We start from the raw sequence: 15,353 nt of genomic DNA on the forward strand, positions 1-15,353 counted from the left end.
TATTTATTTTTGTCTTTTTGCTATTTCTTTGGGCCGCTCCTGCGGCATATGGAGGTTCCCAGGCTAGGGGTCGAATCGGGGCTGTAGCCACTGGCCTACGCCAGAGCCACAGCAACACGGGATCCGAGCCGCGTCTGCAACCTACACCACAGCTCACGGCAACGCCGGATCCTTAACCCACTGAGCAAGGGCAGGGACCGAACCCGAAACCTCATGGTTCCTAGTCGGATTCGTTAACCACTGCGCCATGACGGGAACTCCCTATTTATTTATTTTTTAGGGCTGCACCCGTGGCATATGGAGATTCCCAGGCTAGGGGTCTAATGGAGCTGTACCTGTCAGTCTACACCACAGCCACAGCAATGCAGGATCCAAGCCACGTCTGCAACCTACACCACAGCTCATGGATCCTTAATCCACTGAGCAAGGCCAGGGATTGAACCTGTGTCCTCATGGATACTAGGCAGGTTCGTTAACTGCTGAACCATGACAGGAACTCTTATTCTTTTATTTTTAATTTTTATTTGTTATTATTATAATATTACAGGGTCTGGTCAATTTCCAGACCAGGGATAGAACTCAGGCCACAGCCATAACAGTGCTGAATCCTAACCACTAGACCACCAGGGAACTGCCTAACCCGGGAATTTCTTGAAAGCTTCTTGAATCTCTTTTGCTGTTTATGAGCTTTTATAACCCAATAAGAGATGTGGGAGTTTGGTCTTTCTGGACCTATCTTCCATCCTGAAGCTCTTAAGGGGTCTATTCTGAATCACCTCATTAGCATAAACTCAGGTGTGGTTGAAAGGGGCTTGTTTTCTGTTTGGGTGCTTTTTTTTTTTTTTTTTTCCTGCACTTGCAGCATGTGGAAGTTTCCAGGCCAGGGATCTCCAACCCATGCCACAGCAGTGACCCAAGCCCCTGAAGTAATGATGCCAGATCCTTAACACACTGTCCCACAAGGGAACTCTTAAAGGCGCTTGTTTTAAACAATGACACTTCCGTCATTCAGAAAATTCCAAGGATTTTAGGAGCTCTGTTCTTGGGGCTGGGACAGAGACCAAATATTTTTTTGTTCTCCCACAATCCCTTTCCTGAAATGCCAGCTATGAGGTCCTGGGTAGGCAGAGTCGCCTCAGCCCTTCCTTTGCCCCGCAAACACCTGCTGCACTGACCCAGTCCCCTCCCTTACCTGACCTCCTATTAGTAAGAGGGTCTGGGTCTAGGATAAAGAGTCAGTCCCCCTGGGTCATAAGGATATTTTCTTCTGCAAAGCTAAGAGGGAAACTTGATCCCCTCCTTACTGGACAGTGAAAAGGTACCTGACTGGGGCAGAGGATGTGTTTGGGGCCATAGTGGGGCGCGGAAATGGGGAGGATGGGCCTGAGGGGAGGGCACGGGCTGGTGCCGAGGGAAGGGGGAGAGGATGGGGGCGTTGCGGACTGGCGCCTGGGAGCCTTGAGGGGAAGAACCTAGTTGGGGCCCTTCTGCAGAGTCAGCAGGGGAGGGAGCTTCGCACGGATGGTTAGAACCGACCCAGAAGCCTATAAATCTGGGTATCGCAGCTTCCCACTGCCACTGGCCCAGACCACGACCTTGGGGAGCCTGTGGCAGGGAGCAGCACTGGAGGATGAAGGAGGCAGAGATGAGTGTTGATGTGGTCCATTTCTGCACAGACAAGCAGAGCGTCTCCTTGTGCTCCCAAGGTGAGAAAACTGGGGCCCAGCCCTGCGCAATGTTGCTCAGCTTCTCCCCTCGGCGCTGGCTCAGCCTCCAGAATACAGTAGACCAGAGGGTGGAAGGTGGGTCAGGCGAGGGCCCAGGGCAGCAGCCCACACCCAGTCTCCGTGTGAAATCTCCCCCAACCCTGGTCCTCAGGGTTGGCAACCTGGCAAGAGAAAGATCGAATTTGAATTCAGGGGGCCTGTTTTTGGTTTTGTTTCGTTTTTGTATTTTTAGGGCCATGCCCATGGCATTATGGAGGTTCCCAGTCTAGGGGTCTAATTGGAGCTGTAGCCGATGGCTTACGCCACAGCCACAGCAACGTAGGATCCAGGCCGTGTCTGCAACCTACACCACAGCTCATGGCAAAGCTGGATCCTTAACACCCTGAGCAAGGCCAGGGATTGAACCCAAGTCCTCATGGGTACTAGTTGGGTTCGTTACCACTGAGCCACGATGGGAACTCCCGGGACCTGGTTTTGACCCCCATCTCTGCACATGGGGCTGAACTCCCGAGCCCGCAGGGGCTCTGGGCTGCTGTCTCTCCAGCTTGGAGTGTTTCCATGTACACTCAACCCCCAGGATCCCAGGAGCAGCCCTTCTTAGGACACCCGTTGGGGGGGGCTTTCCGATCCAGCCCAGGGAAGCTTCAGGACTGACCCCTATCAGCTTGTTGGTGCAGCTGCCGCCCCAAGGCTGTGAGTCTCGCTCTGGTTGGGATGCATGGAGCAAGGCTGGCCCTGGGATGCTGTGGTCAGTGTGCCTGCTGTGTCCCCTCCTCCATTCTACTTTCATTCAAACCACACCTCTGCTGTCCCCCTTGGTGCCTGGTTCTGGGCGCTGTGCACATCCTCCGTCCTCTTGTAGCCTTTGCATCATACCACACCCTCCATGAGCTGGGCAAACGTTCCTGGCACTTGTCACCCTGCTCCACGGTAAGCATGGCCCGTGGCCTGTGTCCTCGGCCCCATTGGACAGGCCAGGAAGCTGGGTCTGAGGGGCTGAGCCTGTCCGGCTTTCTCCTAGACCCTGGCTTCTCTCCCTCAGGGCTGGACCCCTCGGCGGCAGTGGCTCCTGCAGCAGCCCCCAAGATGCCACGGCGTTTGCAGGCCACCGTGGCCTTTGTGGTTGTGACTGTGATCTTCTCTCTCATGGTTCTCTTCATTGTGGGTAAGCTCCTAGGGGACCCGAACCCCCCTGCCTCTCTCTCCTTCCTGCACAAGGAAGAGTTCCGAGTCCCAGACGCACCCCTTCTACTTCCGTGAGGGTCACTCCACCTCCAGTCCCAGGCCGAACCAGAGTTTCACCGAGACCTGTCCAAGGGGAGCCTTCCAAGAGAGAAGGCCCATGAGGGGAACTCTGAGGGGTCGTGGGTACCATTTCCCCCACCCCCTTCTGAACCCTGACTTGGGGGAGGGGCAGCCCGTTTCCCCAGGCTCAGTGCTGAGGGGATGGTGCTGGCCTGGGAACCGGTGCCTCAGTTGTGCAGAGCTCAAGACCTGCCCTTAGGAGAGTTTCCAGCCATGGTTTCAGTTGGCAGCTCCTCAGGGAGCCTGACCCTGAGTAGTCACGGGGGGTGGGGGGTGGAGGACGGGAGCCACGGCCCTGGTTGCCCAGACTCCAGGTCACACTTCTCCCTGTACTTTTAGGTCCACGAGTGGGTTGCACTCTCCTCACAGAGAGGCATTTTTTTTTTTTAATTTTATGTTTTGGTTGCCCCAAGGCATATGGAGTTCTGGGCTAGGGATCAGATCTGAGCTACAGTTTCCACCTATGCTGCAGCTGCAGCAGGGCTGGATCCTTTAACCCACTGTGCCAGGTTGGGGATGGAACCTGTGTTCTGGTGATGTTAGAAACACCATCAATTCCATTGTGCCATAGCAGGAACTCCTTTTTTTTTTTGTCTTTTTCTAGGGATGCACCCACGGCATATGGAGGTTTCCAGGCTAGGGGTCGAATCGGAGCTGTAGCCACCAACCTACGCCAGAGCCACAGCAACACGGGATCTGAGCCGCGTCTGCGATTTACACTACAGCTCACAGCAATGCCAGATCCTTAACCCACTGAGCGAGGCCCAGGATCGAACCCATAACCACATGTTCCTGGTCAGATTCATTAACCAATGAACCACCACAGGAACTCTGAAAACTCCTCTTTTTAAAAAAATACAATACAATGGCTTTCTTGGAGTTCCCTGGTGGTCCAGTGGGTTAAGGTTCTGGCATTGTCACTGCTGTGGCATGGGTTCCATCCCTGGCCCAGGAATTTTGCATGCCATGGGTGCGGCCCAAAAATGGCTTTCTTGAGGTATAATAGGCACATAACAAAGTATACCTATTTAAAGCATATGGTCTGGTAGGTTTTGATGTATGTATAAGTGCGTGAAATATCATCACAATCAAGATAATGAGTATATTCAACATCCTGCCCCCAAATGTCACTTGTACCCTGTGTCGCCCCCAGGCAACCACTGTTGTACTTGCTGTAATACAGGTTACTCAGCTTTTTATAGACTTTTATGTAAAAGGATTTATAGTATGTACTCTTTTTTAACCTTTTCAGTCATGTGATTGGCAAATATTTTCTCTCAGTCCATGGCCTGTATTTTCATTCTCTAAACATTTAAATTTTGACAAAATCTAATATATCAACTATTTTTTCTTTTGGTTTTGTATCTAAGAAATCTTTGCCTATTCCAAGGTCATGTAAGTCATTCTCCTTCTGGAAATGTTATCGTTTTGGGTTTTACATTTAAGGTCTATGATTAATTTTGAGTTAATTTTTGTATAATGGGGCAAGGTATGAAGTTCACTTTGTCTTTTTGCTTATGGATATAAATTATCTCAGCACCATTTGTTGAAAAACTTATCCTTTCTCCTTGTGTCTCTAGTGAATCCACATATGTGTGGATTCTCTCTTCTGTTCCATTGATCTAAGGCCTTCCTGGTGGCTGACTAGGCAGAGCTTTATTTTATTTTATATTTTTGTTTTTTTGGGGGGGCCACACCTGTGGCATATGGAGGCTCCCAGGCTAGGGGTCAAATTGGAGCTGTAGCCACTGGCCTACTGCCACAGCCACAACAATGCCAGATCCGAGCCGCGTTTTCGACCCAAGCCAGAGCTCATGGCAATGCCAGATCCTTTAACCCACTGAACGAGGCCAGGGATTGAACCTGAGTTCTCATGGATACTAGTCAGGTTCATTAGCACTAAACCATAATGGGAACTCTAAGGCACAGCTTTATAAATAGGGCCAGAATCCCCCCAGAAAATGCCCTTGCTTACGTGGGTTCTTCCCCATATCCCTGAAAGGAGGCTTGGCCCCGCACCATGAATGTCTGAGCCTATGGCCTAGCTCATGATGCACGAATGATGCTGGTAGGACCAGAGGCAGCTGCAGGTGCGTTTGGTGGGAAGGGGCTACAGAGTTTCTTTGAATAACCCAATGACCAAGGACTTTCACTCAGGTCCCCCACACCCTCAATCAGTTCTTTAGCGACCCTTGCTCCCAGGAACACTGGGGGTGCCAGCCTTTAAAAGGCTTTTGCTCAGGGCTGTATCTCCTGGAGGACTTCCACCACAGCCTTGTGAGTTGAGCACAGCGCTCCCTCCAAGGGCATCGATTTGGTTTTATTTCTGTTCCTCCCCTCACCTCCTGGGGATTTGTGATCAGAAAATTTCTATTTGTGGCTACGTGGTTTTTGGGAAGTAACAAGGGTGAATTGAGAGGCTTCATGCTTGGTGTACAAATAGAGTGGAGGACTACATCTGGGCTTTATTCATACCTATTTTCTTTACCATGATGACTCGTCATAATGGTGAAATTTCAGTGGAATTAAACCTCAACAGCTCTCAATGACACAAACAGTTATTTGGGGGAGTTCCCATTGTGGCTCACTGAGTTAAGAACCCAGCTAGTATCCATGAGGATGTGAGTTCAATCCCTGGCCTCACTCAGTGGGTTAAGGATCCGGCGTTGCTGGAAGCTGCTGCATAGGTCGCAGATGTGGCTCAGATCAGGTGTTGTCACGGCTGTGGCATAGGCCCGCAGTTGCAGCTCCGATTCAATCCCTAACCTGGGAACGTCCATATGCTGCAGGTGCTGCCCTTAAAAAAAATTTTTTTTTCAAGTTATTTCAGTTATTTTCAGGTTCAGTTACAGTGGCACAATAATCCCGTAGGCAAGTATGTTAGTCCTTCTGCTCCCCAGTTCATTTGGCAGAGCTAAGGAGGCCTTTATTTCATTTTGGGGTTTACATTCATGGGTGGCCTATCCCCAGGGTCTAGGTGGCTACAGGGAGCAGCAGGCTGTTTGAGGAGAGCTCAAGACTAGGGTGTAGACATTTCCCTTGGGAATTTTAAGATCACTCTGGTTGGCCCATGTCGTGAATGCTTCCCTCTGTAACAGGGTCTCTTTGGCTGCTTCCTCCTTTTCCTCCCTCCAGATCCCTACCACGCTGTCAGGGGGGCGGAGCTCCAAGAGGCTATCCAGATGTTTAAAAGACAGCAGAATTCCAGCACCTACCATGTGGAGATCGAGAAGTTGAGCTGCAGAGTCGACAAGGTCAGTTCTGAGCTCCAGCTGCTTGGTGGTCATCTAGAAAATGCCAGCGCTGACATCCAGGTGGTCAAAGGCGTCCTAAAGGATGCCAGCACATTGAGTGTCCAGACCCAGGTGTTAAGGAGTTCCTTGGAGGGGACCACTTTTGAGATCCAGAGGCTAAAGGGAGATCTGGAAGAGGCACAGGCATTAAATTCCCAGGCCCAGAGTTTCTTAAAAAGCAGCTTAGAAAACACTAGCACTGAGCTCCACGTGTTAAGCGGAGGCTTAGAAAATGCCCACATGGAGATCCAGGTGTTGAAGGCTGGGCTGGAAATGGCAAATGCTCAGGCCCAGATGGCAAACAGTAGTTTAAAAAATGTTGATGCCCAGATCCATGTGTTGAGAGGCAGTCTGGATGGGATCGATGATTTAAGGACCCAGCATCAGGTTTTGAGAAGCAGCTTGGAAGGTGCCACTGCTGAGATGCAGAGGCTAAAGGGAAGTCTGCAAAATGCAAACGCTCTCAGCGCCCAGACCCAGACCTTCCTAAAAGGCAGTTTAGACAACACCAGTGCTGAGATCCAGGTATTAAGAGGTCATCTGGAAAAGGCAAGCAGTGAGATTCACTTGTTAAAAAGAGATTTGGAAACTGTCACGGCCCAGACCCAAATAGCCAACACTCACCTGGAGCAGACAGATGCTCAGATGCACGTGTTCAAAACAGACCTGGAAAGCACCACTGCCTTAAAAGCCAAGATTCAGATGTTAAATGATCTTTTGAGAAATGCCAGCCAAGAGATACAGACCCTAAAACGAGGACTGAAGGATGCCACGGCCTTAAATTCCAAGGCCAGAGTGTTGGAGAGAAATCTGCAGGAGGCCAGGGCCGAGATCCAGAAGTTAAAAGGGGATTTAGAGAACACCAAAACCCTGGCTACGAGAATCCAGGAGGAGCAGAGGCGACTGGAGGCCCTCCACGTGCCCTCTGCTTCACAGGAGCAGCTCCAGAGGACCCAAAGTAAGTGGCAGGGGGCAGAAAGGGGATGTGCGGGGGAGGGTAAAGTCTCCTGGCCTTTGGGCTTTTTGCTTACTTCAACATGGACCCCCTCGTGGGATGCATGGGAAGGCATGTGGGTGCTGGAGAGGGGCCAGATCCCACCAAAGGCTGCATGATCCCTGCTCTCTAACTGCTTATCATCTGGCTAGAGTGACAAAACAAACATTTAGGAGACAAGCGATGTCTGGTGGAGGTGTATATTGGAGACAGAGTGTGCCAGTGGGACCAGACAGCTTTATTTCTACTCCCCACTAGCCCCGATGCTGTGCCTTTGCTCAAGGGGTTCACCTCTGAGTTTCACTTTCCTCATCTGCAGAGCAGGGAGAAAAACATTTGCTTCACAGAGAGGTTCAAATGAATTAACCCAGATAAAGCACTGAACAAAGTCCCCAGCATTCATGTGTCCATCTGACAAAAACATTTTTGAGGCCCTGGTATGTGTCAGGGCCATAAAGATGAACAAGATGCGACGCCTACCCTTGAAACTCACCAACAGTGGAGCAGCCCTGTGTGAAAGACATGTGGAGAGGAGCTATGATGGGAGCAGTTCTCAAAACTGGAAACAGGAGGAGCAAAAAGAGGCGAGAGAAGGGATCTTCTGGGGGGCCGATGTCCTCTGGTGTGGAAAAGAATCTTCCAAAGGGGGGAAGAAATCTTTCGGGGAAGAAAGGATCAAAAGATGTTCTGATGGGAAGATGGCCCTTGAACTGAGTCCCGCAGGACCAGTAGGTGGTGGCCAAGCAGATAGGATAAGGGAGCAGCAGGTCACAGGCATGAAGATATGAACTGGAGTTCCCATTGTGGCTCAGTGATAACAAACCCAACTAAGATCCATGAGAATGCGGGTTCTATCCCTGGCCTCACACAGTGGGTTAAGGATCCAGTGGCATTGCTACGGCTGTGGCAGAGGCCGGCAGCTGCAGCTCTGATTTGATCCCTATCCTGGGAACTTCCATATGCTGAGGGTGTGGCCCTAAAAAAAAGTTAAAAAAAAAATTGGAGTTCCTGTCGTGGCTCAGTGGTTACATGTGTGAGGACGCAGGTTCGATCCCTGGCCTTGCTCAGTGGGTTAAGGATCTGGCATTGCCATGAGCTGTGGTATAGGTCGAAGACGTGGCCTGGATCCCCCACTGCTGTGGCTGTGGCATAGGGTGGCAGCTGCAGCTCTGATTAGACCCCTAGCCTTGGAACCTCCATATGCCGCAGGTGCCCCCCCCCCAAAAAAAAGTTTAAAAAATATAAACCATGAGGTTTAGGAAACTTCAGGCTGTCCTGTTGACTGGATTGTGGCCAAGACGGCAGCTGATGAAGCTCAGGCTGAAAGCACAGTAGACAGGGGCCAGAGTGGTGGCTTTCAAATGACTTTGAATGAAACCTCAGCATGAAATTCATTTTACATTGTGACCCAGTATAATGGTGTGTCACAAACACACACACACACACACACACTCCAAAGAGCAAAACTTTTACCGCATGACTGTGATCTGATATTTTATAATCTATTCTTTTTTCTTTCGTGTGTGTGTGTGTGTGTGTGTGTGTGTGTGTCTTTTTAGGGCCTTACCTGCAGCAAATGGATGTTAAGTTCCCAGGCTAGGGGTTCAAATCAGAGCTGCAGCTGCTGGCCTATGCCACAGCCACAGTAACGCCAGATCCAAGCTGTGTCTGCAACCTATACCACAGCTCATGGCAACGCCAGATCCTTAACACACTGAGCGAGGCCGGGGATACATGACCACTTTGTATTTCTGTAAAAAAGTGTTTTTTATATGAACCCACTGCTAACATTTTAGTGAACTTCCTTAAGAGGTTTTTTCTAGATTAGGATAGGCTTGATCTGAAGATGTGAGTAAAAGGCACCAGCAAAGAGGGAGGAGGTTAAAGGAGAGAGAGAAAGAGTTGCGGAGATGGTGTTGGATGGGGGAGAGAGAGAGAGAGGAGAGAATGAAACACACAGACAAGTGACTGGCCTTGACGGGTTGGGACAGTACTTGAACCTCTGAGGCTGGAAGGAGGAGGTGTGGAAGCAGATGTTCACCCAGGTTTGCAGATGTGGGCCCAGGAAACTGAGGGAGATGATATTTAGTGGTGTCTCTGCAGGTAGAGCAGGAGGTGAGAGAGGAAGGAGGGAGCTGGGAGAGAGGGTGGTTTGGAGCAGCTGCTGAAGAGGTGGGGCTGACAAATGAGGGGCTTGGCAGACAGCACTGAGGACCCACGCTGCCCTGTCCCCTGTCTGACAGAAGCCTGGAAGTCTTTTCTTTGTCTTGTTTGGGCCACATCCGGCCTATGCCAAACCCACAGCAAGGCGGGATCCAAGCCGCTTCTCTGACCTACACCACAGCTCACAGCAACGCCAGATACTTAACCCATTGATGGAGACCAGGGATGGAGCCCTCGTCCTCATGGATACTAGTTGGGTTCCTAAACCACTGAGCCAAGACTGGAACTTCCTTTTTTTTTTTTTTGTCCAGTAAGTCTTCCTTCGTTTTTGCTTTTTAGGGCCGAACCCAAGGCATATGGAGGTTCCCAGACTAGGGGTCCAGTTGGAGCTAGAGCTGCTGGCCTACACCACAGCCACAGCAATGCAGGATCCTTAATTCGCTGAGCAGAGGCCAGGGATTGAACCCGCAACTTCATGGTTCCTAGTCGGATTTGTTTCCGCTGTGCCATGATGGGAACTCTGGAAGACTTCCTTTCCTAATGCCTCTCCTATGTCCTCCTGCTGTCCTCCTAACTCCCTCCTATGTCTTGCTACTGCTTTGGTGTTGACGAGTGTTTCTCTACCTTGGGGACACAATGGAATAATCCACTGAGCTTTAAAAAATGATGCCTGGAACCCCTCTCCAGAACGCTGACTTTTCTTTGAAGGGGTCTGGAATGCAGCCTGGGCAGCAGAGATTTTTTTAGAAAGCTCCTTAGGAGTTCCCTGGTGGCCTAGCAGTTAAGGATCTGGCATTGTCACTGCTGTGGCTTGGGTTTGATCCCTGGCCTGGGAACTTCCACAAGCCATGGGTGAAAAGATAAAGAAAAAAAAAAAAAAAAGAAGAAAATTCCCTAGGTGGCTCCCATGGGTAGTCAGGGCTGAGAACCATTAGTTTAACTTTTTTCTGAATGGGCCAAATAGTGGGTATTTTGGGCTTTTTTTTTTTTTTTTTGTCTTTTGAGGCCCGCACCCATGGCATATGGAGGTTCCCAGGCTACGGGTCAAATTGGAGCTACAGCTGCCGGCCTATGCCACAGTCACAGCAACGTAGGATCCGAGCGGCATCTGCAACCTACACCACATCTCGTGGCATTGCCAGATCCTTAACCCACTGAGCAAGGCCAGGGATCGAACCTGCAACCTCATGGTTCCTAGTCAGATTCATTTCTGCTGAGCCATGACAGGAACTCCCTATATTTGGGTTTTGACTGAACAGTCTCTGTTGCAACATCTCTGCTGTTGCAGTGATAAATCAGCCAAAGACAATCTGTAAACTAAAGGGTGTGGCTGCATTCCAATAAAACTTTATTTATAAAAAAAAAGCTGCTGTCCAGCTACAGCTTGCAGATCCTTGGTTTAGACCACTATTTCTCAGACTTTGGAGCGTATCAGAATCCCCTGGAGACTTTGCTCCTGTAGTTTTGGACACCAGGCATTCGCTTGTGACCCTCAGTGGTCAGTCCCTGGAGAGCTCAGAATCCATAGCCAGCCCCTGGTTCTCTCTTCTCCCCACCTTTGCTCCAGATCAACTTCTCCAGCTGATCCTGCAAGGCTGGAAGTCCTACAATGGGAACTTATACTACTTTTCTCAAGTTAAGAAGTCTTGGCAGGAGGCTGAGCAGTTCTGCGTGTCCCAGGGAGCCCACCTGGCCTCGGTGACCTCCGAGGAGGAGCAGGTCAGTGCTGTGGGCTTGGGGGTGGGATCAGAGACTTGGGTGGTTTGGCCTTCCCCTCCTGGAATGGGCATGGCAGAGACTTTTGTGTCTCCTCTGTCAGCCGAGGAGCAAATATTTACCGAGTTCTGGTGAGCATTCTGCACTGGAGTTACAAGCACAGACAAAAAACCCCAAGGTCCCCAGTGACTGAGGGAGACACCCAGGGAGTCAGCAAGGAGGGAGGCAAAGGGAGGGGGCACCAGGGGACTGCCCTTCACATGCTGGGTGCATATGTCCCTACCTGGTCCCTCGTTTCCCTCTCAGGCGTCCTCTCTAGTGTCAATCTTGATTGGTTTTTTTGTCTTGTTTTTTCCAGGGCTGCACCTGCGGCACATGGAGGTTCCCAGGCTAGGCGTTGAATCGGAGTTGTGGCCACCAGCCTATGCCACAGCCACAGCAATTCGGGATCCGAGCTGCATCTGCGACCTACACCTCAGCTCACGGCAACGCCGGATCCTTAACCCACTGAGCGAGGTCAGGGATCGAACCCTCAACCCCATCGTTCCTAGTCGGATTCGTTAACCACTGAGCCACGACAGGAACTCCTCAATCTTAATTTTAATGTCAGTTCATCTAATGGCTGCGGAAGGCTTGAGGACCAACAAAGGCAATATAGTCCCAGAGGGGTCCATATGCCAAAAGTTATCAGAATTGACTAGGCTATTGACCACTGAAGTTTGGTCAAAGTTAACTGACAGACCTGCCCATTCCTTGTGGTTCTCTTGAGACTGTTCTTGAATGTCTGGCAAAGGACATGCTATTTTGTAAAACATGTCAACTTTTAAAAAATTTTTCTTTTTAGGGTTGCACCTGTAGCATATGGAGTTTCCCAGGCTAGGGGTCTAATTGGAGCTACAGTTGCTGGCCTACACCACAACCACAGCAACATAGGATCAGAGCTGTATCTGTGACCTACGCTGCAGCTTGTGGTGATGCCAGATCCTTAACCCACTGAGCAAGGCCGGGGTTCAAACCTACATCCTCATGGATACTAGTTGGATTCTTAACCCACTGAACCACAACAGGAACTCCATAAAACACATCATCTTAAAAAATTGGCCAGGTCTTTTGTCCCAGTAAAGCCACCCTCCTCATCAGGTCAACGTGGGAGAAGCTGGAGTTCCCCTGAGGGGACCTGGCTGTTGCCTAGATCTGGAAAACCGTAAGAGGCATAGGAAGGGGTTCCAGCTCCTATGGAAGAGGGGGCTTCATGCCCCCAGGATGAGGAAGGGCGTGGCCTGGAGTCCTCTTCCACAGAGCCTGGTGAACTCGGGTGAGAACACACAACACCGCCTTTGCTCCACAGGGCTTTGTGAAACAGTTCACGAGTTCCTCTTACTACTGGATTGGCCTCACTGACAGCGGTTCCGAGGGCATCTGGCGATGGACAGATGGGACACCATTCAATAATGCACAGAGCAGACGGTGAGTTCAGCCACTGTCTGGTGCCTTCCCAGGCACTGTCTTGGACAGGTCTGGCTAGGGACTCCTGTGTGTCTCTGTCCTGGGTGTGTATGCCTGCCCAGTAAGTGTTAGTGTTCTTTGCGATACACGTGTATGATGTGTGCATGTGTGATGTGAGTATGAGGTGTGTGTATACATGACTGTGTGCATGATGTATGTGTGTGTGTGGTATGTGTATGATATGTGCGTACACTAGCATAGTTGTGATCCAAACCTGGACCGCTCCACAGGGGTGTCAGAACAGGGCAGGTGGCATTCCCGTCGTGGAGCAGTGGAGGCGAATCTGACTAGGAACCATGGGGTTGCGGGTTCGATCCCTGGCCTCGCTCAGTGGGTTAAGGATCCGGCATTGCCGTGAGCTGTGGCGTAGGTCGCAGACATGGCTCGGATCCCATGTTGCTGTGGCTCTAGCGTAGGCCTGTGGCTGCAGCTCCAACTGGACCCCTAGCCTGGGAACCTCCATATGCTGCGGGTGCAGCCCCAAAAAGACAAAAAAAAAAAAAAAAGAACAGGACAGGTGTGGGGCTGGCAGGCAGCCTGTTGGTGGGTCTTGCTGTTCTGTTTTTGTTGGTTTTTGCCTATCCTATCCCCTCCTCCCTAGGGCTGGTCCCAAGGAGCCCTGCCCCTGTCCAAAGGTATTCTGAATATGAATTCTGGGGTGGGGACTTGCAGCTGTAGACACCCCTCCAATGCCTCCATTCTCAGTAACTAGGGACAACCTCAGCATGGCCACCCTCAGGGCCCCTTGGAACTGTCCTGGGCTATCAGGGGATGAGGGATCCGTGTCACTCCAGCTCCTTATGCCTCAGGCGGGGAAGGGACACTTCCTTCATCCAGCAGAATGAAGCCCTCTTGTTTCCAGGTTTTGGAGCGAGAATCAGCCAGACAACTGGAAACACCAGAACGGGCAGAGGGAAGACTGTGTCCAGATCCAGGAGAAGTGGAATGACATGTACTGCACAGCCCTCTTCCAGTGGGTCTGCAAGAAGCCCCTGGACCGAATGTAGCCTGAGGGCAGGGGGGAGCTGAGACCCTTCTCCAAGACACGTGGGAGCTCGTGAACTCAACTTGTTCTCTGGGGTCTTCCATTCGGTCTTTGTTTTTCCTGCCCTGTCCTTTAAAAAAAAAAAAAATCTTTCCAATGTGTTTACATCATATGACCCGGCATAATCAACAACTCCTCAAGGCAAGGGCCTTGTTGTGTTCTGTATCTCCTGGGCAACCAGCACAGGCCTGTCAGACGGCAGGTCCTTAATAAATGCTCAGACAAACGAAAGTTTGGACTTGTCTCTGCGACAGCCATCACACCCGCTTCTCGCTGGATTGATTTTTCTTTCCCTCAGTGGTCCTTCCATGAAACAAGCATAGCTTTGTTTAAGGGCTTTAGGCTAGAACCTTTTAGTTGGTTTGCTGAAAAACAGCTGAGGTTGCAAACAAACTGCAGGGACTTGGTAGGGGTGCAAATTTCTGGGAAGTCACAGCCACCTCAGGTGTTCCCTGCACTTCCTTTGCTGCAGATGAGGCTGGAGCTGGATTTTCCCAGCCTTAATTTTTTTTTAAATTGTAGTTGCTTTACAATGCTGTGTTATTTTCTGCTGCACAGCAAAGTGATCCAGTTATACACATACCCATTTTCATACAGGTTGTCACAGCACACTGAATAGAGTTCCCAGTGCTACACTGGCTTATTCAGTCAGATCTCTTTGACCATCCATTCCATATAAAATTGTGTGCATTTATTATTCCCAAACCCCCAATCCATCTCTCCCCTCCACCTTTCAGTAACCATAAGCTTGTTTTTGAAGTCTGAGTCTGTTTCTGTTTTGTAAAGAAATTCATTTGTATAATTTTTTTAAGATTCCACATATAAGTGATATCATATGGTATTTGTCTTTCTCCTCTGACTTACTTCACTTAGCACGATAATCTCTAGGTCCATCCATGTCGCTGCAAATGGCATTATTTCATTCTTTGTTATGGCTGAGTAGCCTTCCATTGCATATGTGTACCACAACTTTTTTTTTTCTTTTTTTCTTTTTAGGGCTGTGCTTATGGCATCTGGAGGTTCCCAGGCTTGAGGTCTAATTGGAGTTATAGCTGCCAGCCTACACCACAGATGCAGCAACACCAGATCCAAGCCGTATCTGTGACCCACACCACAGCTCATGGCAATGCCGGATCCTTAAACCAGCTGAGCGAGGCTAGAGATTGAACCTGCAACCTCATCGTTCCTAGTTGGATTTGTTTCCGCTGCGCCACGATGGGAAATCTATCACACCTTCTTAATTCATTCATCTGTCGATGGACATTTAGGTTGTTTCCATGTCTTGGCTGTTGGAAACAGTGCTGCAATGGACATAGGGGTGCATGCATCTTTTCGTATTATGGTTGTCTTCAGATATATGCCCAGGAGTGGGATTGCTGGATTATATGGTAGTTACTATTTTTGGTTTTTTGAGAAACCTCCATACTGTTTTCCATAGCAGTTGTACCACTTTATATTCCCAAGAACTGTGTTCCTATTTCTTCACACCCCCTCCAGTGTTTATTGGTTGTAGACTTTTTGATGAAGGCCATTCTGACTGGTGTGAGGTAATACCTCGTGAAAAGATGCTCAACATCTTTAATTATTTTCCAGACTTTTAAACC

The 15,353-nt window shown here is 50.0% G+C and overlaps 1 protein-coding gene across 2 annotated transcripts; it reads left to right on the top strand.

The window, feature by feature from the left end:
* Positions 1-1,423: 1,423 nt before the first annotated feature.
* CLEC4F (C-type lectin domain family 4 member F) lies at positions 1,424-13,980 on the top strand. Of its 2 annotated transcripts, XM_047781830.1 has the most exons (6): positions 1,424-1,706; positions 2,770-2,892; positions 6,168-7,283; positions 11,050-11,201; positions 12,547-12,665; positions 13,567-13,980. In XM_047781830.1, the coding sequence occupies exons 1-6, from the start codon at positions 1,631-1,633 to the stop codon at positions 13,709-13,711; spliced, it is 1,731 nt and encodes a 576-aa protein (XP_047637786.1). In that variant the 5' UTR covers positions 1,424-1,630; the 3' UTR covers positions 13,712-13,980. The 2 variants fall into 2 exon arrangements, with proteins under 2 accessions (XP_047637786.1, XP_047637785.1); XM_047781829.1 differs by lacking the exon at positions 1,424-1,706 and having other exon boundaries at positions 2,150-2,892.
* Positions 13,981-15,353: the final 1,373 nt, after the last annotated feature.

The sequence above is a fragment of the Phacochoerus africanus genome, chromosome 5 (genome assembly GCF_016906955.1).
Source record: "Phacochoerus africanus isolate WHEZ1 chromosome 5, ROS_Pafr_v1, whole genome shotgun sequence".
In the NCBI taxonomy this organism is placed as follows: Eukaryota; Metazoa; Chordata; class Mammalia; order Artiodactyla; family Suidae; genus Phacochoerus; species Phacochoerus africanus.